The 24,243-nt window shown below is 46.1% G+C and overlaps 1 protein-coding gene across 6 annotated transcripts in view; it reads right to left on the bottom strand.

Annotated features, from left to right (window-relative positions):
- CACNB2 (calcium voltage-gated channel auxiliary subunit beta 2) overlaps positions 1-24,243 on the bottom strand; it is a 352,606-nt gene that overhangs the window by 81,933 nt on the left and 246,430 nt on the right. For 4 of the 6 annotated variants that reach the window (XM_068235575.1, XM_068235577.1, XM_068235578.1 and 1 more), the window contains one exon: positions 6,209-6,328. In XM_068235575.1, the coding sequence (XP_068091676.1) occupies positions 6,209-6,328 (120 nt within the window). Of the gene's footprint in view, positions 1-6,208; positions 6,329-19,461; positions 20,005-24,243 lie in introns of those variants that run through there. The other 2 variants (XM_068235576.1, XM_068235580.1) reach the window with 1 other exon arrangement.

Raw genomic sequence — 24,243 nt, 5'->3', positions numbered from 1 at the left:
AGACAGAAGGAGTAACCCGTAGCAACCGCAGCCGAGGTTATACTCCAAGACACGAACCAGAAAGTTCCACTGCCACTAACACTAGGGCAAATGCGATCTCAACAGACAGAACGATTCACTATCGCCAACCGCTGGCGACCGTGCAATCGCACAGACAAGACAGAATAGGCAGTACAAACTATACACAAACCGACTGCACTAAATAGGAATGCAAGGAGCACTCCCCAAGAATTAGCTACACTAAGGGCCTGTACACACTGCTGCGCTTGCGCTGCGTTTTTAAAAACGCATGCGTTTTTAAAATCGCAAGGTCTTTTGAAAAAGAATGAAAATCGTGATGACTTGTACACACTGGTGCGAAGCGTAGAAAAACGCAATCGCAGTGCCTGCTGCGCTTTTTTAAGCGCAGCGCATGAAAAACGCATTAAAAACGCATGCGCTTGCGTTTTTGCCTGCGTTTTTCAGAAGTCAGTATCCAAGAAGACTCTGCAATCTCCTGATTCCTGTTGAAACGTAAACTAGAAAAAAAACAAAGGATTCTTTAGCCAATCAGCAATTACAAGAAAAACGCAAACGCACAAAAAACGCAGGCAAAAGCGCATGCGTTTTTAAAACTACAGGCACTTTAAAAACGCATGCGCTTGCATTTTTCAGTGTGTACAGGCCCTAAGATAGCAATGGCTGACACTCCAGGTGAGTTCAACAGGAACAAACCTCTATGACCAGCGAGGGATTCTGGGAGCAAAAGGTATTTATACTGCAAGCCATCAAAGGAGCCAGCTAGGCAATTTGCATGACAAGTATATGCAAATTCCTCAGCAGCAGAGCAACTCTGAAACTTGCAAAGGTAAGACAGGTCTCTTTTCCAGAGACCTGCAGCACTCAGACCTAAAGAATGGTCAAACAGCTGTCTACCTGTGCAGACAGCTGAGCGGATCATTACACCAGGTATGTGCAATTTTTTTATTTTACTCCTCTCAGGTACACTTTAACTCATGATTTATCTCTTCTTGGGCCTGATGCACAAGAGAACAGTAATATTTCCATGCACAGACATCACATTGCAATATTACCCTTACAACCCTCACTGTTGTGACTGTTGCCAAGGTAACACACACTACTAGCGGTAATGCTCATTAGTAACATGTTACCGTAACAACAGCCGTACTACTGAAGTACCGTGAGTCACGCTACTCTAGTACCGCGCCACTGGCATAACTCGCAGTGCTGCCTGCGGAAGTGATGATTATACTGCCATGTGCTATGTGAGTACCGCAGTATTACTGGCATTTGATTAATCTACCCCATGGAGAGATAAATCATGAGTAAAGTCAAATAAGGAGAGATAAACCATGAGTTAAGTTGGATAAGGGGGTTGAATCACAATGCTAACTACTTTTCACCTTAGGCTGGTTTCATACTTTATATTGGCATCAGTATATTGTACAGTCGCAACGTCAGTATATTGGCGCCTGTCGCAACACTTCGCCAAAAATAGGTCTTCAGGGAACACCGCGTTAGTACACGGTGTTCCCTGTCCGGCAATCTTCCAATCAGGAAGTGATGCATACTTGCGGATTCCCCCCCCCCCCACCTTTCTGCCCACCAACAGAGCTTTCTGTTGGTGGGCTCTGATTGCTCCTGCGATGTTTGTTTGTTTTTTTATTATTTATGTGTTGTTGTTTTTTAATAAATGTGTCAATTTTCCGAGTGACACGGCTGTACAATGTAAATAGACGGCGGTTTTGCCGTCTAACAGTCTCCTTGCGACGAGCGCCGCTGGGAGACTGTCGGAGCTCTATCATTCAAGCAGGGATATGCGCACACATCCGTGCGTGTGCGATCCCCTGCAATCTCCGCCCCAGGACTTAATGCCAATTGGCGTTACGTGGTCCTGTGGGAGCCGCCGCGTTTACGCCAATTGGCGTGATGCGGTTGTATATTAGTTAACGTCGCAAGCCACTGCACCTGCATGGCCCTAGCCACATGCGTCCTTGCTCCCGCTGACATCACCAGGAGCTTCCTGCGCAGGCACAGTATGCGTAAGCGAGCCACAGCGGGGGATCGTTTTTTCCCAGTGCGGGCAAAGGACATCTGCGGAGGGCGGTAGAAGCCCCAGGTAAGTTAAACTCTCTTTTTTTTTTCATTACACTCCTCCCATCACTCCCCTCTGTGAATCCCTCCACTGGCTTCCTATCCAGTTCAGAATCAGATTCAAGATACTGTGTCTGGCCTACAAATCTGTCCACAAAACCTGCCCAACCTACGTTTCTGATCTTACTCAGTGGTAGACACCTAGCCGCTCACTCCGCTCCTCCAATGAACTTCGCCTGACCGCCCCCCGCATCACACAGTCCCATGCACACCCCCAGGACTTCTCAAGAGCTGCTCCAACACTATGGAACTCCCTACCTCCACCCATTATGGCAGCTCCCTCCTTCAACATCTTCAAGAAGGCCCTCAAAACCCACATTTTCACTCTGGCCTACCACTTCACAAGTGCTCTAAACCCGCAGCTGAACTCTGGTCCGCTACCTTTCGTGTCCCTACCTCTCCCTCTAGATTGTAAGCCTTTGGGCAGGGTCCTCCTCCTTTTGTGTCCAACCTGATCATGCACCTCCATTACTGTGAACCCAAAGGACCATCTAGGCTAGGCATCTGAGTGAACCTAACTTGCCTAATCCCCATGCTCCATCCAGTGACTGACTAAGCATTACCTTGTACTCATACTGTGCTGTGTGATCTGGTCTTTCTTGTATTCCTATATTATCATTTTGCTGTATGTCACCCCTAAATATTGTCTGTAACCCTAACTAATGTCCAGCGCTGCGTAATATGTTGGTGCTTTATCAATACAATAAATAAATAAATAATAAATAAATTGCAGTACTCCTTTAACATAAAAATTATGTGTTTATCTTCAACAGGAAATAAACCCATCAGGCTCTGTATTCCTTTCGCTGCAGGGTTGCTTTTGCCATGTGGCGACATTAGTCATTTATTATTATTCTGCTTCATGCTGCAGGGACACGGCACAATGTCACAGAGAAGGCAGGGGATGACCTGTTACCTAACTGGCTTGGATGATAATGGATATGACAAGAGATGAGGAACGGTTGCCACGGTGAGTTATGTCTGTAGCGGCCTGCACGCCGGGCCTCAGCTCCCTGCCCCGCTGTGCACCAGTTGTCTCGCCGTCAGGATCTGTGTTCCAGTTACACAATGCCTCTGCTACCTGAAGTGATAACATTTCACTGGCAGTAAATACAAAAAAATGGAGAGAAAAAAAAAAGCAGCGATTGATGTATTTTTACAGCTTCTACAGTGACAGCTCTGCCAGCAGCAATAAATATTGTATAAAGTCTGTCCGCACAGAGCAACCGGCATTCGCTGAGCAGGATTCCTGATTACTATAGCAACGCTGTGCTAGATTTACTCATCTCAGAAACAAATACATTAATGCCGCAGCCAAGTCTTCAGTGCTCTGCCAGAGCCTCTGCTTACCCCGTACTGTGGATGGCTGCTAGCGCATCCCTATACTGTCTGCAAAGGTCCTGTTTATGTGGAGATTTCTTTTAGGGCCCGTTTCCATTACATGCGGTGCGATGCAGCTACATAGGCACATCGCACCGCGGGTGTCCTGGAACCAATGCACGGCAATGGAACAGTTTCCATTGCGTGCCTAGCGGTGCGGCGCAATCCGAGAATCTGCAGCATGCTGAAGATTCTCGCACAGCCGCATCCACCCGATGTCCCTTCAATACACTTCTGCACCTTCCGAGTGACAGGAACGGCAGTGGAAGTGATGCGATGCGGCTAGGTAGTCTCACTCGCCTCACTTCATAGTGGAAACGGGCCCTTAGGGCCTGAGCCCACTAATGCAGTTGTATCCGCTTCTGTCCGCTTTTCAGCATCTCTAACATTGATGTGTAACTGAAAAGCGGACACAACTGCGTCAGTGGGCTCAGGCCCTTAAACATCTAGATCAGGGGTGTCACACTCTGGCCTGTGGGCCAAATTTGGCCCGAACAGTAATTATATTTGTCCTGCAAGGGTAATTTTGAATTTTTATAGCAGCTGGCCTGGGTAGGGGAGGGAGGACCACTAAGCAACTGTGTAGGGGAGGGCACACCAGGGAACTGTATAGGGGAGGGGAGCCACTAGACACCAGGGATTTCTATATGGGAGGGAGGGGGGTGCTAGAAACTAGGGAGCTGTATAGGGTAGGGAGGCCACTAGACACCAGGGAATCCTATAGAGGAGGGAGGCACTAGACACCAGGATACTGTATAGGGGAGGTGGGACAGGAGGAGCACTAGACACCAGGGAAAAGTATACTGGAGGGCGCCACTAGGCATTGAGGTTGGCCCGCAACTTGGTTCCAGTTTTTAACCCCGTTCCTCTGTCTATTTGACACCCTGGATCTGAAAATTGCATACAGTGTTTGTATACGTTATTTTGGGGTTTGTCACATTTTTAAAGTGCCTGTGAAAATGTAAAATTCACAGGAGGCGTTTGGTTTTGTCTGCACACGTTTCTGATTGTTTAGCATACCAAATACTACATGCTGCGCTTCCCTGACTACCACTCAAACATGACACCCTACAGCTAGTGCTGGTGTTCAAATCTGGGTCATCCTGATGAGCGACCCAAACATTCATTGTCCGATTCTTAAAAAACGGACAAAAATACACAGCAATGCCCATATATCAATGGACAAAAACAGACAACAGACAAAACAAAAACCGCTCCAGCATGTCAATAGAATGTGGGTCCCACACAATTTTTAAAGGGATACTGTAGGGGGGTCGGGGGAAAATGAGTTGAACTTACCCGGGGCTTCTAATGGTCCCCCGCAGACATCCTGTGTTGGCGCAGCCACTCACCGATGCTCCGGCCCCGCCTCCAGTTCACTTCTGGAATTTCTGACTTTAAAGTCAGAAAACCACTGCACCTGCACGCCCGTGTCCTCGCTCCCGCTGATGTCACCAGGAGTGTACTGCGCAGACATAGACCATACTGGGCCTGCGCTGTGCGCTCTTGATGACATCAGCGGGATCGAGAACACGGCAACGCAGGCGCAGTGGTTTTCAGACTTTAAAGTGAACCTAAAGTCACTTAAAAAAAATGAGATTAACTCACCTGGGGCTTCCCTCAGCCCCCTGCAGACGATCGGTGCCCTCGCAGCTCCGATCCGATGTCCCAGGACCCGCCGGCGAGCACTTCCGGTTTGGCCGTCACCGGCCGACAGGGATGGGAACGCGAGTGATTGTTCGCGTTCCCAGCCTGTATATCGCCCTCTATGCTGCTATTGCGGCCAGGAGGTCGCAATAGCAGCATAGGGGGCGATATACAGGCTGGGAACGCGAACAATCACTCGCGTTCCCATCCCTGTCGGCCGGTGACGGCCAAACCGGAAGTGCTCGCCGGCGGGTCCTGGGACATCGGAGCGGAGCTGCGAGGGCACCGATCGTCTGCAGGGGGCTGAGGGAAGCCCCAGGTGAGTTAATCTCGTTTTTTTTAAGTGACTTTAGGTTCACTTTAAAGTCTGAAATTCCAGAAGTGAACCGGAGGCGGGGCCGGAGCATCGGTGAGTGGCTGCGCCAACACAGGATGTCTGCGGGGGACCGTTAGAAGCCCCGGGTAAGTTCAACTCATTTTCCCCTGACACCCCTACAGTATCCCTTTAAGACTAATTTAGTTGAACGCAATATGAACCAAACTGAGACAAATTTAAAGGACAACTGTAACAAGAGGGATAAATTCCGCTTTGGGGCCCAGAGGTTTGAGTTCATTTTAGCAACAGAACTAACACAAAATATGGTAAATCAGCAGTGTACGGCTAGTATTCAAACAGGACTGAGGTCAGCCATGCAGGGCTGTCTGCTGCACACAGGGCTGGTCTTAGACTTTTTGCTGCCTGAGGCGCCACCCCTTCCCAATTTGGAATGATCGCACAGCATTCAACAATTTACTCTGATTCATTTAATTCAAAGGAAACACTGCTGCTCTCCTGTCTCCCCCCCCCCCCCCTCCTCACTCACTATCAGACTCCTCACACAGCACAACAAGCTGCTTTTCCTCAAGGATGACCTCTTCAACTCGCTGCTCCTGTAATCTCTGCACCTGATACAAATGTTTCACCTTGCTTCATGACAGAACCGGCCCTGGCTGCACAGAGGACACACTGCAGGTCCCCATGTCCTACCTTGGCCTTTTCCAGCTGTGTCTGGGCCTGGCGCTCTGCTTCCCTCCGCACCGCCTCTCTGTCTTCTTCCAAAGAGACATCAGAATCGGATGGACGGCTGGTGTAGGAGTCCGCCGAACCCTAGACGGAAGAAGAGGTCTGTTAATGGCTGGAGAAATAAACAGCTCGTCCAATCACACAAAGCCTTACCCAGTATGGAAATGAATTATTTTTTACGTTATTCATTTATAAAATATTTAGTCAGTGTTTGCCCATTGTAAACTTTTTCCTCACCCTGAAATTCCATCACAGGTGGAGAGACACCTTTAGTCTAGACTGCTTATCTCTGTAGAATGTTGGTTTCTGAAATAATACCTGGCCTCCCAGAATGCTCTGGGAGAAGAATTCCAAATCTGGCTTCCTCACTTTGCATTATGTTTGACCCACTGTAGACCACCAGAAAAGCTATATCGGAAAGTAAGCCCTAGATCACCGGGTAAGCCATATGGGGAGGGGGAAAGCACTACATACTAGGGAACTGTATTGCAAAGCTGTGTGTGTGTGTCCATGTGTGTGTGTGAGAGTGTGAGTGTGTGTGTGAGAGAGAGTGTGTGAGTGTGTGTGAGAGTGTATGTGAGAGAGAGTGTGTGTGAGAGAGAGTGTGTGTGAGAGTGTGTGTGTGTGTGTGTGTTTGTGTGTGTGTGTGTGTAGTGTGTGTAGTGTGTGTGTGTGTGTGTGTGTGTGTGTACGTGTGTGTGTGTGTACGTGTGTGTGTGTGTGTGTGTGTGTGTGTGTCCTCTAGACACCAGGGAACCCTATAAGGAAAGGAGGGGGACACTAGAAACTAGGAAACTGTATAGGGGAGGGAGAGAGGACAAGTAAACATCAGGGAATTTTAGAGTGGAGGTAGGGAAAACCACTAAACACCAGGGAACTGTATAGATGAGGGAGGGAGGACCACTAAACACCAGGGAACTGCATAGGGGAGTGAAGGAGGACCACTAAACACCAAGGAACTGTATAGATGAGGGAGGGAGGACCACTAAACACCAGGGAACTGTATAGGGGAGGGAGGAGGGCCACTAAACACCAGGGAACCGTACAGGGGAGGGAGGAGGGCCTCTAGGCAACTGGGAACCATATAGAGGAAAAAGGAGGCTATTAGACACCAGGCAACTTTATAATTCAGAAAGGTGGCCACTAGACATTAAGGTTGGCCCACAAATTGGTCCCAGAGCTCAATTTTTGCCACCTCTGGCCTAGACTAAGCATCACTGGGGGGGAGGGGCTATATACCAAGCAATATAGGAAGTGTTTCTGATTCTGAAACCAGGAAATTTACAATAAAAGTGGATATTCTGAATGAGGTAATTTAATACATTCTACTTTATGTCACTACAGTGCCTCTTTAATTTTGGAAATCCATGCTTCAATTCAAACACAGGTTCAAAAAGCCACAAGACTCTCTACTGATAGTTTACACTACAATTGCAATCAAAACTTTCTCTTTTCTCTAGATTAGCGTCACAGGAAAAAAGTAACTTATAGTGCATTTTATTTAGGAACAAATTCATATTTTATACATATGCACAATTATGTATTTTGAATTTTACTGTTGTTTGCGTTAGTGGTGCTTCCAAATGGCGAATTGCGTCCAAGTGGTAAATGAGGTGGCTACAATACACATTGCTGTCCTGCGCTGTTCCCAATGGCATTCTCCACCTTCAAATACGTGAACGGGATATAGCGAGCTATAAAACAGCAATCAGCTTGGAACCCACCAGCAGTATGTTTCTTAAGATGCCCACACACATGGTACCATTTTTTTTTTTTTAGATAGATCTTTCGATTATTCCGTTAGATCAAATATAAAGATTTTTATCTAAAAAATGGGATAGTCACTAGTTTTTCTTGATGGAAAAAAAAGATTATTTTCAACTTTCATTTGATTTGATCGTTTTTTGTTGAATAAACCGGAAAATCAAACTTTTTTTATTGCACAGTGTATGGGCACATTAGCCTTTTCTTGCGATTTGAAAAGCTCTTGCTTCTGTATTGCTATGGGTGTGATCCCACTTGAGGTATGTGATTTTTTTTTTTTTAATTCCCCCTAGCATTACAGTAGCAAGAGCTTTTCAAATCACTGGTGCTTAGAAAAGCACTGCTAGTGGATTCCAGGCCTTACTGCCACTCTGTAAATATGACAATTGTAGTCATCATCCGATCACTAGTACAATTCGTTTCTTCCCAAAACGCAATCTCCAGCCTACACGATTTCACTGGAAGCAGAGGTAACCCGATTGTTAGCTAGTGCAAAAATACACAAGCAACTCAGGGTGACCCAAAACTACTAGGAAAGTACAGGGGTTAAAAGAGACTGAAAAGCCCTCCTACTAAAAAGCCGAATCTTTTCATGTTGCTGGACGCAGCCACAGCACTAGTGGCTCAAAGGTGGCCACTAAGATCCAATTTCTAGCAAAAAAATCATTTGAGTGATCAGATAATTCTGATCGGAAGAAAAATCATTCACTACACCATCAATGAACCAATCTTTGCTTCCCGTCTATCACAACCAACTAGAAAATCCAAATTTTGGTTTCACGAAAATCCAATCGGACGTAATCGATTGTGCCTATCAATGGAGATTATTTACAACCAATCCGATCAGAATTTCTGATTGCTCAAACGATTTTTTGCTAGAAATTGGACCGTTAGTGGCCACCTTAAGAGTAATTTGGGGATCTGGCGATCCCCAGACCCCAAATTACATTCTTGTATTTCTTCTCCAGACCCCAAAGTTTTTGACGCCGCTGGCGAGTTTAGCGGCAGCAGGGAGTGCCGTCGTTCGGTTTGCCCTGGGATAATGTGTACTTCTAAAAAGCAATACTTATTGTGATGCAGTGGCTGCGTCTGCGGGAGGGATTTTTTTAATAATTTTTTTTTTGTATTAGTTAGCTAGCAATAGGCTAGCTAACTATGCGTCCCAAGCCCCCCGGCACCTCTCTGAGCCCCCCCGATCGCCGCCGGCTATATTTACCCGTCCGCGATCCCGCGAGAGCGGTAGCTTCACCAATGAGCTTCACTGTCGCTATGGTGACGATCGGACATAACGTCATCGACGTCATGTGCAGTCCCGATCCTCCCCATAGTGAAGCCAGGTGCTGATTGGGATGCTGCGCCATCGCGAGTTCCCTGGGAGGGGGGTACGTATACCGGCGGCGGTCGGGGGCGATCGGTGGGGACCGGAGGGACTTGGCGCACATGGTTAGCTAGCGAAGTGCTAGCTTAACAATATAAAACAGGTTTTATTTAAAAAAAATCCTCCTGGAGCCATGTGATCCCCTGCGGCGGCTAGCTTGTCGGGCTTACCCCCAGGGAGGTTAAAGGACCAATGTCGCGAAAATCTTAAACATTAAAATATATGTAAACATAAACAATTAAGAAGTATGTTTCTTCCAGAGTAAAATGAGCCATAAATTACTTTTCTCCTATGTTGCTGTCGTTTGCAGTAGGTAGTAGAAATCTGACAGAACCGACAGGTTTTGGACTAGCCCATGTCCTCATGGGGGGTTCACAGGAATTTCTTTATTTTCAAAATGCACTTAGTGAATGGAAGTTGCTCGATTCAAATGCCAAAAAAGTGTGTAGCGAGCAGGAAGGTTGGCCAGCTTATTTCACTCTTTTTCAGGGCTGGTGCACACCGAGCGGCTTTTTGGGCGTTTTCAGATCCGCTTGCGGCTGCGGATCTGCTTGGTCAATGTATCTCAATGGGGTGGTGCACACCAGAGCGGCAGGCGTTTTGCAGAAACGAAAAATGCCTGGGTGAGGCATTTTTTGGATTGCGGATGCGTTTCTGCCTCAATGTTAAGTATAGGAAAAACGCAAACCGCTCTGAAAAACGGCACTTCAGAGCGGTTTTGCAGGCGTTTTTGTTACAGAAGCTGTTCAGTAACAGCTTTACTGTAACAATATATGAAATCTACTATACTGAAAACCGCAGCAGCAATCCGCAAAACGCTAGCAAAACGCCTCATAAAAATAAAAAAAAGCGTTTAAAAATCTGCTAGCGTTTTGCGGATCTGCTAGCGGGTTTTGGTGTGCACCAGCCCTCAGGGAGTGTCTTTATAAAGAATAAAGGCCATGCTGAGAATCCCCTATGGAGAGATGGACTAGTCCAAAACTTGTCAGTAATGTCAGATGTCTACTACTTAATGTAAATACCAGCAACATAGGAGAAAAGTAACTTATGGCTTATTTTACTCTGGAAGAAACGTACTACTTATTTGTATGTGTTTTAAATTTTAAGGTTTCCGCGACTGTTTCTCTATAAACAGAAGGTATTTGCAATGATTCAGCTTTAACTGAACAACTGTGATTATTACCCACAATGCACCACTGCTGAATATCACCATGAGCTACGTGGGTAGTCCATAAATGTATTACAAAAAACGAACAAACCCTTATTTCTCTGCAAAAGAAAAAACATTGCTCAATGAAGCAAACAGCAACATGTATAACATTTTCACAGGTCTGATTAACATCACAGGATTTGGACACAGGTTATTTTGACTGTTAGTCACGAGGCAGATGATGCTGCGGATGAAACGCGCTCTCTTATTTCCTGTGTCACGGCAGCCTCGTCTGACTATGTCACAGTGTGACAGCACGGCGCACTCCGCAACACATGCTACTAACAAACGGTCCATGGGCAAGAAGTAAAACAAAATGTGTTGCGTTGGCTACACATCTAATCAGATGCCAAACGCCGTCTCCGGCCGCTAGCCAGGCTGAGAGCCAATGGAAGCACGAGCTATAAATTCCTCTCTGCTGGGTCACTAGTAGACAGAAGGTGGGTTTTTTCACCTAGGGTCAGGCTTCTGTTAGCCAGGATAAGGCCCCTTTTATATGGGCAACTGACAGGGGGTGAATTCACCACCTGGCAGACGCTCTCCTGCACGGCCAGGTGTTTGTTAGTGCTTAGTACTGGCGCTGCATAGGTGGCCCCTCCATGGAGTCAGATATGAACGTGGCTGCAACCATGCTCAGACTAGACATGTTGCGTTCCTCTGCCGCCCTGTAACGCCACCACGTGTCAGCGCTGGACACGAGGTGTTACAACCACAGCAATTTGTCTGCATGTAAATTGCACCCGAATTGCACTGATGGGCGGCAGACTGAACTGCTCAACAAGCACTTAGTTCAGCCACCCGTCCTTCAACAACCCAGCCACAGACTGTCCCTTCTTTCTCTCTTGAGAAACCCCGTCTCCTTATCACCCTCCTAGCTTCTATAAGTAGAAAACGGGAGGATGCTAGTGTCCCTTAAGCTACGTACACATGGGAGACAAAAGTGGCTAGTCGCTAGCACACAGGGGACGCGCGCGCGGCAGCTCCGCCCGTGCGACAGCTGTCTACCCGTCTCTGCCCAAAGGCAGAGATGTGGCGGAAGCTGTCGCCGAAGGTTCCTCCCACCCGCCAGAAGCTCCATACATTGTGTATGGAGTTGCTGTCGCTAGTCCGCATACACACGGCGGACTAGCGACAGTTGCGTCAAAATTGTGGCGACAGCTGTTGCCGGCGATTGACCAAGTCAATTGCCCGGCGACAGCTCAGACTAGCGATGGTTCGTGGTGCGCGCGTTGTACACACGGGGGACTTGTCGCTGCGACACGCTCGTGCCACGTGGCTGCGCCGACAGTTGTAACCCGTGTGTACGTACCAGTACAATTGCTAGCATGGAATGCAGTGGAACCAGGCAGCAATGGTTAGATCTCTGTACTCACAGTTATCATGGCTAGGAGGTCTAGTTTGTTTTTCTAAAGCACTGTAGGGGGCTAACAGATAAATGTCCAAATGTGTGCACATGCAGTGTTTTGCATGAATGCTGGTTGTAAGGATGTGCTTTCAGGTTCAAAGGGTGACGAGTGTGTTGTGAGGGAGGATTCCAGAGAAGTGGAGGGGCTCATGAGAACTCCTACAACATAATAAATGAAGAGTGGGGTGGAGGCACCCAAAATATATGGGTGTTAAAACCAGGGCTGTGGAGTTGGAGTCGGGGCAATTTTGGGCACTCGGAGTCGGAGTCGTGGTTTCAGAAACTGAGGAGTCGGAGTCGGATGATTTTTGTACAAAATCCACAGCCCTGTTAAGTATTAGACTAAGGAATTAGTCTCTCTACTTCTCGTTTAGGTGCTCTTGGTCCCTACAAGAGCCAACAAACCACTTCTACTACATAATAACACTACTCCCCAGCCACATCAAAAAGGATTCACATAGCGTTCTGTCACATAGTCTTTCCTTGTTGTGCTTCATACCGATGACAGGTAAGACATGATTAGCTGCTCGGGATCATTGTTCTTCACACAGCATCACTGCTCCGCCAGCAGTGTCACAATGTCTTTTCCAGTCACAGAGCGCTTTACGTTTTTCTCCAACAAGCATTGTCGTCATTACAGAGATCTTTTTTCACACTAGAAAATGTGTTAAGAAAACAGGAACATCTGATGTTACGCAGTACAGAAATGCGTACAGCGCGGATTCTGACACTTGCAATAAAACAGTAATCCAGTCGTTTAAACTTTACATTTCATTTTAGTTTTGCAAAGTGTAGAAAGTGGGGAGGGTTAGAATCTGTTCTGGGTTTTTACTCTCCCTGGGGAGAAATGTCGCCACTTTCTGTGTAAAGCAAACCTATAGCAAAGAAAAGAGTATCATATTGTTTTCCAGTACAGGAAGGGTTAAACAAAACTTCAGTAATCTATACAAAAGAGCTTCTCCTATTCGAAGCAACTTTGGTCGAATGCAGTCCTGTTTTCTAAAAGACAAACACTTATATTGCACTTTTCTCCTGGCAGACTCAAAGCGCCAGAGCTGCAGCCGCTAGGACGCGCTATATAGGCAGTAGCAGTGTTAGGGAGACTTGCCAAAGGTCTCCTACTGAATGGGTGCTGGCTTACTGAACAGGCAGAGTCGAGATTCGAACCCTGGTCTCCTGTGTCAGAGGCAGAGCCCTTAACCATTACACTATCCAGCCACTTTCAGCCAAGAATCAGTGAGAGACAGCTTGAAATAAGGTTATACTGCAGGAAAGTTCAAAGGGTCATTGTTTCTGCTTTGTTTTATAGCTTAAAAGACAGGGTGTGGTTTTAAAACGGCAAATGTGACAGAATGTTATAAAAAAAGCTATATAACTGAAAATAAAAATGTGATGCGTTTGTTTTTGCTACTAATGTTCTATTCATTATCTGTACTTCACCTACAATGCATTATATCATACTTCCCCCCCCCCCCCCCCCCCCCCGTTAGGTTTGCTTTAAAGGACACCTGAACTACAAGGGATAGTGGTGGCTGCCATATTTATTTACTTTTTTTTTTTTACCATACCAGTTGCATGGCATCCTGCTGATCTCTTTGGCTGCAGTAGTGTATGAATCACACACCTGAAACAAGCATGTGGCTACTCCAGTCAGAGCACCTGAGTGCATGCTTGTTCAGGGCCTGATTTGGGCCCTGGTTTAAAAATTGTGGACTAGGCCGCAATTCTCCAATTGCTTTGCAACAGGGCAGTTTCTAGGCTAAATTTCACCCAGGGCGAGGGTGTAAAAATTGTGCCCCCTTCCCCCCACCCCCTGGACTCGCGAACCCTTACTCTTTAGGGACAGTCACACAGCCACAGGTCACAAGTAGATCTGCCTACTCACTAGTGACCAGTCGCTCATTCAGGAGGAAGCAGGGACCAGGAAAACACACAGGCGAAAAGAGCCCGGAAAGCCGACTCCTCCATGTACGCCGCACACTGACAGCCTGCAGTACCGCTACAGGACATCAGGTGTCATCACGCGGTGGTGACGTGATGATGACTTGACGTCTGACGCAAGCAGCCTGGGAGGAGTCAAGGAAGGTGATCGCGCTGGTAATCTTCTTTTTTCTTAAATTTGGCTGCACTGCACGTTACCAGCTCCCTAGCGGTTATGTCCTTCTGCCTGCGCCCCCCTTCTTCTACTTGCCGGTCTGCGCTCAGGGCAGCCACCCTGCCCACACTGCCCAAGAAACTGCCCTGCTTTGCAAATCATTCCTGGGTTTCCATTGCAATGTAACTCAGATCGATATACAGTAAGCTTTCCTTGTTTCTGATTCAATGTTGAAAGGGCATGCTGGTGAAAATGTAAGATAAAAGTCAAAAACATATATAAACACATACATACACCTGTCCTGTAGTAAATGCACTTGACATATTTTTTCTTCCTTGCAGCCTTGACTTACAGGAGGTGTTTTACTATAATGGTTCTGTAGTCCAACTCCTCATGGGGGATTTTCAAAATTTTGGATATGCTTTTCAAAAGCATTCCCTGGCAAGGACTTTATATTGGCTGGCCTGTCTACTTGGCTACAACTATTCTGGCAGTTTGACTGCGCTATTGCCTTTCAGGGATGGCTTTTTTTAAAATAAAGGAAACCTTGAGAATCCCTTAAGAAAAGATGAACTACTGGTTTAAAACCTAACAGGGAGAGGTTGAAAGCCTAAAAGGACAACTGTAGAGAGAAGAGTATGGAGGCTGCCATATGTTTTTCCTTTTAAACAATGCCAGATGCCTGGCAGCCCTGCTGGTCTATTGCACTTTTCATTGCTACTCTAAGGCATCAACTTGAATGATTGGGTTTTTGTTAAATAACATTATTGTTGTTGTTGGCTCGTGAAACAAAGTTTGCAACTGCAATGTGACTCATGAGGATATAAGCTTAATTTGAAAAAAATCGTGAAAAAAAAATCGAAATCACAATTTTTGACAGAAAACAATTGCAATTCAAATATTTCCTAAAATCGTGCAGGCCTTGTCCTAAGGACAGCTCTGTTAAGGTACAATAGTGTACTTTATTAATAAAAACCAAATGGTATGGTATGGTCACCAGATAAAAATCCGCTGGTGTGAGCAGTGTGAGTGACACCAAGCTGGATGGGGGGGGGGGGGGGGGGGGGGAAATGTTGTAGCCCCGCCTCCTCAATCTGTGATGTGAGAAGGGGTGTAGCTATTCCCCACAGAGGTGAAATGATAAAGATCTAAGCTAGAGAAGTCACCAATTGTACTGTATAGCAGATAGGTTCGGCATAGGTTCAATACAGTGCAATTTCTGAAGTACCACCCTCAAGTGTGTGAGACAGGTGGGCAACCTTTGCAGTATACAGCAGTGACCAATCGCAAGAACGCTTAATTTTTTTCAATGCAGTTGCTCCAGATGCCATGACAAAATAAGACACTTCATGATAAGACTTTGCTGAACTGTAGCTGCAGTGCTGGCCTCAAAGAGGTAATCTCTCAGCAGCAAAAGGAGGAGATGGGTAAAGTTATGTGAAAGGCTCTGTGCTCACTGGGAAAGACAAGCTTGTGCCCCACCTTGCCATCTCCTTGGCCTGACACCTACTTTCACTTTTCACCAACCAAAAGCTCTATTGACTGTCCTTATCCAAACCTTGCACGTTTAAAAGAGATACTCTGAGTTCCAAGGAATTAACCCACTCATTTCTTAGACTTTTCTGCAGGTTCCTCTGACTGCACTTTTCTAACAGAAGGACTATTTATTGGGAAGGAACACTACTGAAGGTCACTGAGATGTGGTGCTCTACCAAAACCTATCACGATATGATAAGACAACAAGAGCCACTAAGTTGTCGTAATCTACCAAGACTCATCAAGATGTAGTACTCTGCCAAGACTCAGAGAGATGTGGTACTCTACCAAGACTCAGAGAGATGTGGTACTCTACCAAGACCCACAGAGATGTGGTACTCTCCCAAGACTCATAGAGATGTGGTACTCTACCAAGACTCAGAGAGATGTGGTACTCTACCAAGACTCACCGAGATGTGGTACTCTGCCAAGACTCACCGAGATGTGGTACTCTGCCAAGACCCACTGAGATGTGGTACTCTGCCAAGACCCACTGAGATGTGGTACTCTGCCAAGACCCACTGAGATGTGGTACTCTGCCAAGACCCACTGAGATGTGGTACTCTGCCAAGACCCACTGAGATGTGGTACTCTGCCAAGACCCACTGAGATGTGGTACTCTGCCAAGACCCACTGAGATGTGGTACTCTGCCAAGACCCACTGAGATGTGGTACTCTGCCAAGACCCACTGAGATGTGGTACTCTGCCAAGACTCACCGCAATGTGGCATTCTGCCAAGACCCACCGCGATGTGGTACTCTGCCAAGACGCACCAAGATGTGGTACTCTAAGACTCACCAGGATGTGGTACTTTACCAAGACTCACGGAGATATGGTACTCTGCCAAGACTCACCGAGATGTGGTACTGTGCCAAGACTCACCAGGATGTGGTTTATCTGGGGTAAGGGCAGTTAAATATACACTTACCCAACATTGTGTCTGGCTAGTTGCCAATCTCTGCAGCCAGCCAGAAAGGGTTCCTTTCCTAGTACTTTATTGATCCCCAGGGTAATGACACCAGCAATTTCACTCCTTGTTCATTGACAGCTACTGACTGAAATTTATGTCCTTCTGCTATCACTGATGTCATAGAGGACATAAATATACTGTAATGCTGACGCCAAATGGTTAAGATATATGGAATCTTAGGATCAAGAAGGCAGGAGTGGAATGTTAATCATTTATATTCTATACTGCACCCAAAAAAATGGGTCCTGAACAATAATGCAATATACAGTATTTTAGAAGCACTTATAAAGCAAGGAGCAGCACACACTGTGGCTAGTTTACAATCAGTATAGGTAGAGAATAATGCTGATCACACACTTCCACTGCAATCTCTTGATGGCACTTTAACATCTACTAAAAATATCCCATGTGTACAAAATCAATTTTATATTTTAAGAATAGTCGGCTAACTGAATTCATTGTAAAATCAGATTCGTTCATTGAATGCAAGAGCCAGAAAATTCAGATATTACTGAATCAAATCAATGACTATTATTATTTAGTATTTATATAGTGCTGACATTTTCCACAGCACTGTACAGAGTATATTTTCTTGTCACTTAAAGTGAAAATGAAGTAAGAAGGCGATTTGTTTCCTTCTAAACAATACCAGTCGCCTGGCAGCCCTGCTGATATATATGGCTGCAGTGGTGTCTGAATAACACCAGGAACAAGCATGCAGCTAATCTTGTCAGATCTGACAATAATGTCATAAACACCTGATCTGCTGCATCCTTGTTCAGGGTCTGAGGTTAAAAATATTAGAGTTAGGGGATCAACAGAATAGCCAGGCAACTGGTATTGTTTAAAAGGAAATACATATGGCAGCCTCCTTACTTCAGAGGGTCATATGCAGGGCTGTGAAGTCAGAGTCGAGGAGTCGTAGCAATTTTGGGTATATGGAGTCGGAGTTGAGTCGGTAGTTTCATAAACTGAGGAGTCAGAGTCGGGACTGGTGAGACTGGGACTGGTGAGTATTTGAGGAGTCGGAGCAATTTTGGGTACCTGGAGTCGGTGGTTTCATAAAGTGAGGAGTCAGAGTTGGATGATTTTTGTACCGACTCCAAAGCCCTGGCCATATGTCTATGTATGTATGGTGCAGTGTATGTATCACAGTCTAGGGCCAAGCTAGTGGGAAGCCAATTACCTTATCTGTATTTTTTTTGTGATATGAGAGGAAACAAGAGTGCCCGGAGGAAACCCACGCAGACACGGGGAAACCATACAAGCTCTATGCAAATCGCTCCAATTCAGTAGATGAGTCATCAGTCTAACAGAAACAGACCAACTTCTTCCCTTGCACATTCAAAGATTTACAGTGGCACTGATCAATGCCATGATCCATAAACTGTCTATTAGAGGTATATCAATCAGATAGGTTGGGTTTCAGAAGATCACCTGCAGATTCAATGGAAGTGATTGGATCTGCTTAAAAATGCCAACCAGTGTGTAGCCAACATAAAACATTCAGCATGTTTCAGCATTGGGGTGCAGTAAAATCTACACTGCAAATACCGAGGGTGCCAATTAAATGTAGCTAAAACTAATAGCGCAAGAGTATTGCATTATTGATAAAGGCACTGGTTTAAGCACACAAATGTTTAAGCATATAAACACACGAAAGGTGGCCACACACCATACACATTTTTACATTTCTTTTCAATTCAAGATTTACAATCATTTTTTCTGATTGATTGTGACATTTGAAAAAGCCGACCAATGTACCACACATGTTCAATTTATTACCCAATTCTGGAAAAAATGATTAAAAACTCTGAAAAGAACTGCTTGAGTGTCTGCATTATGAGATTGTCAATCTACCACATACCATACAATCTTGCAAAAAAAAAAAAAAAAAAACAATTATCCGAAATTTCTGCCACCCCCAATCAATGAAAATAAAAAAGAAACAATAAATCCAATCGGAATTTGTACACACAAAAAAGCCTTCGATTTCTCTGTAGAAACTATTGTTTTTATCGAATTGCTGTAAAATCAGATAATTTTATTGTATAATGTGTGGCCATCAATCCTGTGCAATATAAACATAAAAAAAGGAAGGATACATCCATTACAAAAGAGATTTACAAATGTCCCAGAAAGGAGTGAGCAGAGCAAGGGATATTTATCAAGACAAGTGCAAGTAAATCAGCAGAGGTACTGATGCAATTGCCCACAGCAACCACACATGTTTGTTGATGTAACAAGAGAAGGTATCTGATTGGCTGCCCTACTTTTGTTCCAGTTTTCAGTCTGCACATACTTTGATAAATCCACATCAAAGAGTTTCAATATGGTACAATGTTCCTGGAAATTATTATAAAATATCAGCCCAACAGTATCAAGCAGGACGATCAGCCCATATCTAATGTAGCATCAGCACAACTTTCTGAATTGGGAAAGGACGACACAAATCTTCACTGACACCTTCATTTATGACTACGATTTAGACCGTAACCCACAGGTAAACATAAATCCATTATTGATACTTCCACAGATACCAACAGCAGTGACAAAACAATACTAAAAATAAATAAAACACTGCACTGCAAGCTGGAGGCTGCATATGATGTATACAGTAAATGACCGCAGTGCCTAAAATAATATATTTATTTATAAAGTCCTCTACAAACAGATGAAGGACAACAGAGCAGCAAAAAAGGTATTTGACTCAAAAATAGGCACTGTCCCTCCAAGAGAGGGTCAGTCGGGAGTTATGTCTAAATATAGGACCTGATGAACACAGACACTACTTGCTCCCGCCACAGGTAAGCAAACAGCAGCCCAAAAAAAAAAAATCAAACTAAAGAAAGGCTTACGCAGATGTCAGAATTTTTCAGTCTTCCTCCCTTGGCTCTTTTTAAAAGCCTGATCCAGGTGGCCTTCATTAGCCAGACGGGGGTATTATTGTGCCTAGCTGTGGCTCACAGAGGCGATCCTGTCTGGGCTGAAGGCTGTCTCCTCTTCCCTGCCCATCTTGGCTTGTAAAAGCACCAGGAGGCAATGGTACAAGGTAGCCACGGCAACTTCGTCACCGGAGGAGAGACCCGGCAACGTGAGCATCCCAGACAAACAGGTCCTTCGTCCGATGCAACACAGAGGTCACCTAAAGGGAAGTGCACATATGTCTCCTGCGAGGGACGCCGACAACAGGCGATGACAGCAAATCACAGGCATCCATGCCCGCCCGCCAGGTGATGGACGTAAACAGAGAGGTACCAACTGCCTCCTCTCACAGAAGCATCCTTCAAACAGAGGTGGTGGTGGGGGGAAATCACGAGCTAAATGTATTCAGTGACATTTGCAAGTGCAAAGTTCAATCAATCTCTTTAGGGAATCTGGTTGGGGGCTGGAGGAGGGCCTCACTGAGCATGCTCGCTCTCCTGTCCTTACGCAGATGCTCGCATCATACCGTGCTGTTAGCCTATGTCAGACTTCAGCTGCTGCTGATGCTGCTCCTGCCTCTCCAGGGTGCACAGCTTGGAGACGGCAAAATGCTGCTGGAGCAGTCAGGCTGCTCGGATGGATGACAGCTATTTCATTGGAGGCAGCCTGTAGCTTACCCAGAAACAAGCGGGTGAGGAGGGTTTGTTTTGTGAGCAGAGCTAATGTGAGCCGTGCTGGTGCAGCACAAGCTCTATCTGCAAATGCCTATCTAGAGGGATGCTGCATTTACTACACTGGGCAACATAAGTGGCCCAGCAAAACCGGACTGGATTCTTTGTTTTAAAGGACACCTGAAGTGACAGGTATATGGAGGCTGCCATATTCCTTTTAAAGCGGACCTGAACTCAGAACTTCCTCTCTGCTCTAAAACATAAGCAACAGCATAATAACCTTTAAAGAAAAACCTTTATTTGTTACAGCTGATACAAATCCTGCAATAAATCTGCAGTGTGTCTACTTCCTGCTATCATGGAAGCAAGACATATTGTTAACATCCTGTGTTGACAAATTAGCTTATCTGCCGAGGCAGGCAGCTGACACTGCTGAAAGATCAAATTACAACTTGTGATTAGTCAGAGATGAGGGGGGATTAGACAGGCTAAGCTCTCTAAATACATACAGGGTGCATTTTCTGTTTTTCTTCTGTATTTTGCAAGAGTTCAGGTCCACTTTAAAGGGCAACTGAAGCGAGAAGGATATGAAGGCTGCCATATTTATTTCCTTTTAATCAATGTACATTGCCTGGCTGTCCTGCTGATCCTCTGCCTCTAATACTTTTAGCCATATCCCCTGAACAAGCATGCAGCAGATCAGGTGTTTCTGACATTATTGTCATATCTGACAAGATTAGCTGCATGCTTGTTTCTGGCGTGATTCAGACAGTACTGCAGCCAAATAGACCAGCAGGGCAGCCAGGCAACTAGTATTGTTTAACAGGAAATAAATATGGCAGCCTCCATATTCCTCTCACTTCATGTCAAAAAAGGGGTGAGATAAAGAAAGGTGGGTATGACCCGATTGAGCACAAACTACACACAATTGGTTACTGTAATAACCTGTTTAACTTTATTAATCCATAATTTCTAGAACAATAAAATACATATATTAAAAATGTGCCCGCCCCGCACCCCCAAGCAAGCCTCCCACCCCGACCTCAAAAAACCCCCGCCACCAACCCACAAATCCCCTAAGATGGTTTGAGCACTAGAAAGATTTCACTAGACGTCTGGTTGACACAAATTGGATCCAAGAATTGTATAGATATAGGCCACAGCCAATATAAAATAGAACGGTAGCATACAAACAGTCTCTAAATAGATAAGCAGCAAATTACTGCAGCCGGCACAAAAAATTGGTTAGTTGCATGCAACCAGTCTTTAGATAGATGACAGGCAGATTAGTGCAAGCAAGGAGATTTTCCAGTCGGAATCATGCAGGTCAATCACAGCAAATTGATTAAAGCCCAGAGCATAGTCTCCAGATACAACAGACATCAAGTAGGCGATCTAAAGCAAAGCAAATTGGCTGGTACAGCATTGAGGCACATCAAAGCACATGCAGAGTTCAGACCAAGTGATGAACTATCACAAATCCAGCTTGCCTTTGATAAGCAGTCCACATACATAAACAAAAGCCATGCCCGTGGGGCTGCTTACGTGTACATAGTAGATATTGTTGCTGATGTAATGTCCTCTGGAGAAGGCCTGTATTAGATGAGTATCCAGCTAGTTGTCCAGGTGCACCAAGTTGCCATCCATGTAAGGGCTGATTCCTGCATGATCAAAACACCAGACTGGCTGTGGAGGAGGCAGAGGCTTCTATCCATGCGGCGGAGGGAGACAGCATGGAGGCCGGGACGCTGCACATGCGTCCTCGACCGGTTTCGCCGGACTTCCGGCTTCCACTGGAGGTGTGCAACAAATTCCGTATTCCTCCGTGGAGATCTTAATCCCCCGCCGGCCTGACGTCATCACTGGGCCGGCCCCGCCCGCCCCCACAGGCGGCCAATGCCGGGCAGGTGGGCGGGGCAGGCAGACACGGCGGCCGGTCGCCTTAGCAAACCGCCGGCGCGTCCGCCAAACCCCGCCCACCCGCCCGAACGTCACACACGGGGCGGCCAGGCCGGGCGGACACAGCGGCAGAGAGCAGCCGGGCCAAAGGCAACCGCACAGCTCCCAAACACCGCGCCCACCAGGCCCCAACCGCACCAGGCGACACCGCCAGAGGGGGCAGGCAGAGCCGGACCAGAACACAAATCAGGCCGAACGGGGGAACAGAGGCCCCACCCAGGTACTTTACCCAGAGAATGTGTATTCCAAACAGGGTTTCAAGTTTAAATAGGACCCATATATTAATTAACACCACACAATGTTGATGGTAAATCATAATATATAAACACAAACAAAAAAGGGGAGCAAACATAATGGGACCCCACATAATAAGGATGCAACAAGCATCCTAAATAAGAGAGATTTCACCTTATAGAACTAGTGTTTGGCAATGAATGCAGAGAGGACCACCCCTCCCATACAGACCAGAGGGGAGAGACACAGTCGATCAGGGAGAGCAGTTTCACGAGGTGGGCACAAGGACCTCAAACAGGCAAAAAAGAGGTATAACTGGTATTTTCATTCAAACCTGGGGGTGATGTCGCCCCCAGATCAAAAATCCACCTTGATTCACGCTGTAACAAAAGTCTATCCATGTCCCCACCTCGTTGTGATGCATGAATGCGGTCCAGGCCGACAAACCGCATTAAAGCTGGATTGCCGGCATGCATGGTTTTGAAATGCCTGGCCACCGGGGTGAGATTGGACATGTTCTTACTCCTTATGTTGGTAACGTGGTCTGAGATCCTAGCACGTAATTCTCGCTTCATTTTACCTATATAAAAAGCGCCACATGGGCATAGCAACAAGTACACTACTAAAGTAGTATTGCAATTCACATAGTGAGCAAGTGTCCAATCCCTGCCATCCGGTAGCCTAACATTCCGACCCACCTGCACATACCTACACATGGTGCAACCACCACATGTGTATGTGCCCATTACTTTGCAATGTTTGGATGTTGTTGAGGGATTTACGAAATGACTACTGACCAACTTGTCTCTAAGAGAGGGTGACCGTCGAAACGAAAAAAGAGGTCTTTCAGGGACACATCTACTGAGCTTCGTATCATTGGTAAGAATATGCCAATGTTTGTTAATTATGTGGCAAATTTGTCGATGCTGGACCGAATATCTGGTACAAAAACGCACTGCATCCCCATCATCCCGTTTCGCCCGATATTTATTCGAAAGAAGAGATGTACGATCACTCGCATCAGCCCTCTTGAATGCCCTCCTCAATGTCCCATCGGGGTAGCCCCTGTCTTTAAATCTATCCCTCAAAACTTTGGCCTCTGACCTAAAGGTCAAATCATCTGAACAGTTACGCCTTACCCGAAGGTACTGGCCCATTGGTATCCCCCTCACCGTATGGGACGGATGGAAGCTGTCTGCCCTTAACAGAGAGTTAGTGGCAGTATCCTTCCTATATAGACCGGTGGCCACCACTCCATCCTCCCCCAATGAGATCAAAATATCAAGGAAAGGGATCGAAGAGGGACTGCATTGCATAGTGAATTTCAAATTCCTCGGGTTCACATTCAAGACTTCCACAAACTGATGTAAGAGAAGTTGACCACCAGTCCAAAAAATGATAATGTCATCAATGTACCTGTGCCACGCTAAAATGTGGCACAGGTACATCGAGAGATCATCACTAGAAAAAAGCTCACGCTCCCACTCCCCCAGGTACAGGTTTGCGTACGACGGGGCGCAAGTAGTCCCCATCGCCGCACCCTGCACCTGGAGGTAGTGGGACCCCTCAAAAATAAAAAAATTGTTGGTGAGTAAAAATTCAAGCAGGGATAATAAAAACCCGCTATGCGCCGTACATTGTATCCCCAGCTCACTAAGGAACGTGCCCACAGCTCGAATGCCCATATCATGGGGAATGCTTGAGTAGAGTGCCTCCACGTCCATGGCCACCAAAAGTGTGTCAGGGGGCAATTGCAGCCCCTCCAAAATACGTAACAAATGCGACGTATCGCGGACATACGAGGGAAGTGCTTGCACATGTGATTGAAGGTAACGATCTATATATATACTA

Source organism: Hyperolius riggenbachi, chromosome 5 (assembly GCF_040937935.1).
Source record: "Hyperolius riggenbachi isolate aHypRig1 chromosome 5, aHypRig1.pri, whole genome shotgun sequence".
In the NCBI taxonomy this organism is placed as follows: Eukaryota; Metazoa; Chordata; class Amphibia; order Anura; family Hyperoliidae; genus Hyperolius; species Hyperolius riggenbachi.
The sequence above is the reverse complement of the archived record's forward strand: the minus strand, read 5'-3'. Positions and strand labels throughout refer to the sequence as shown.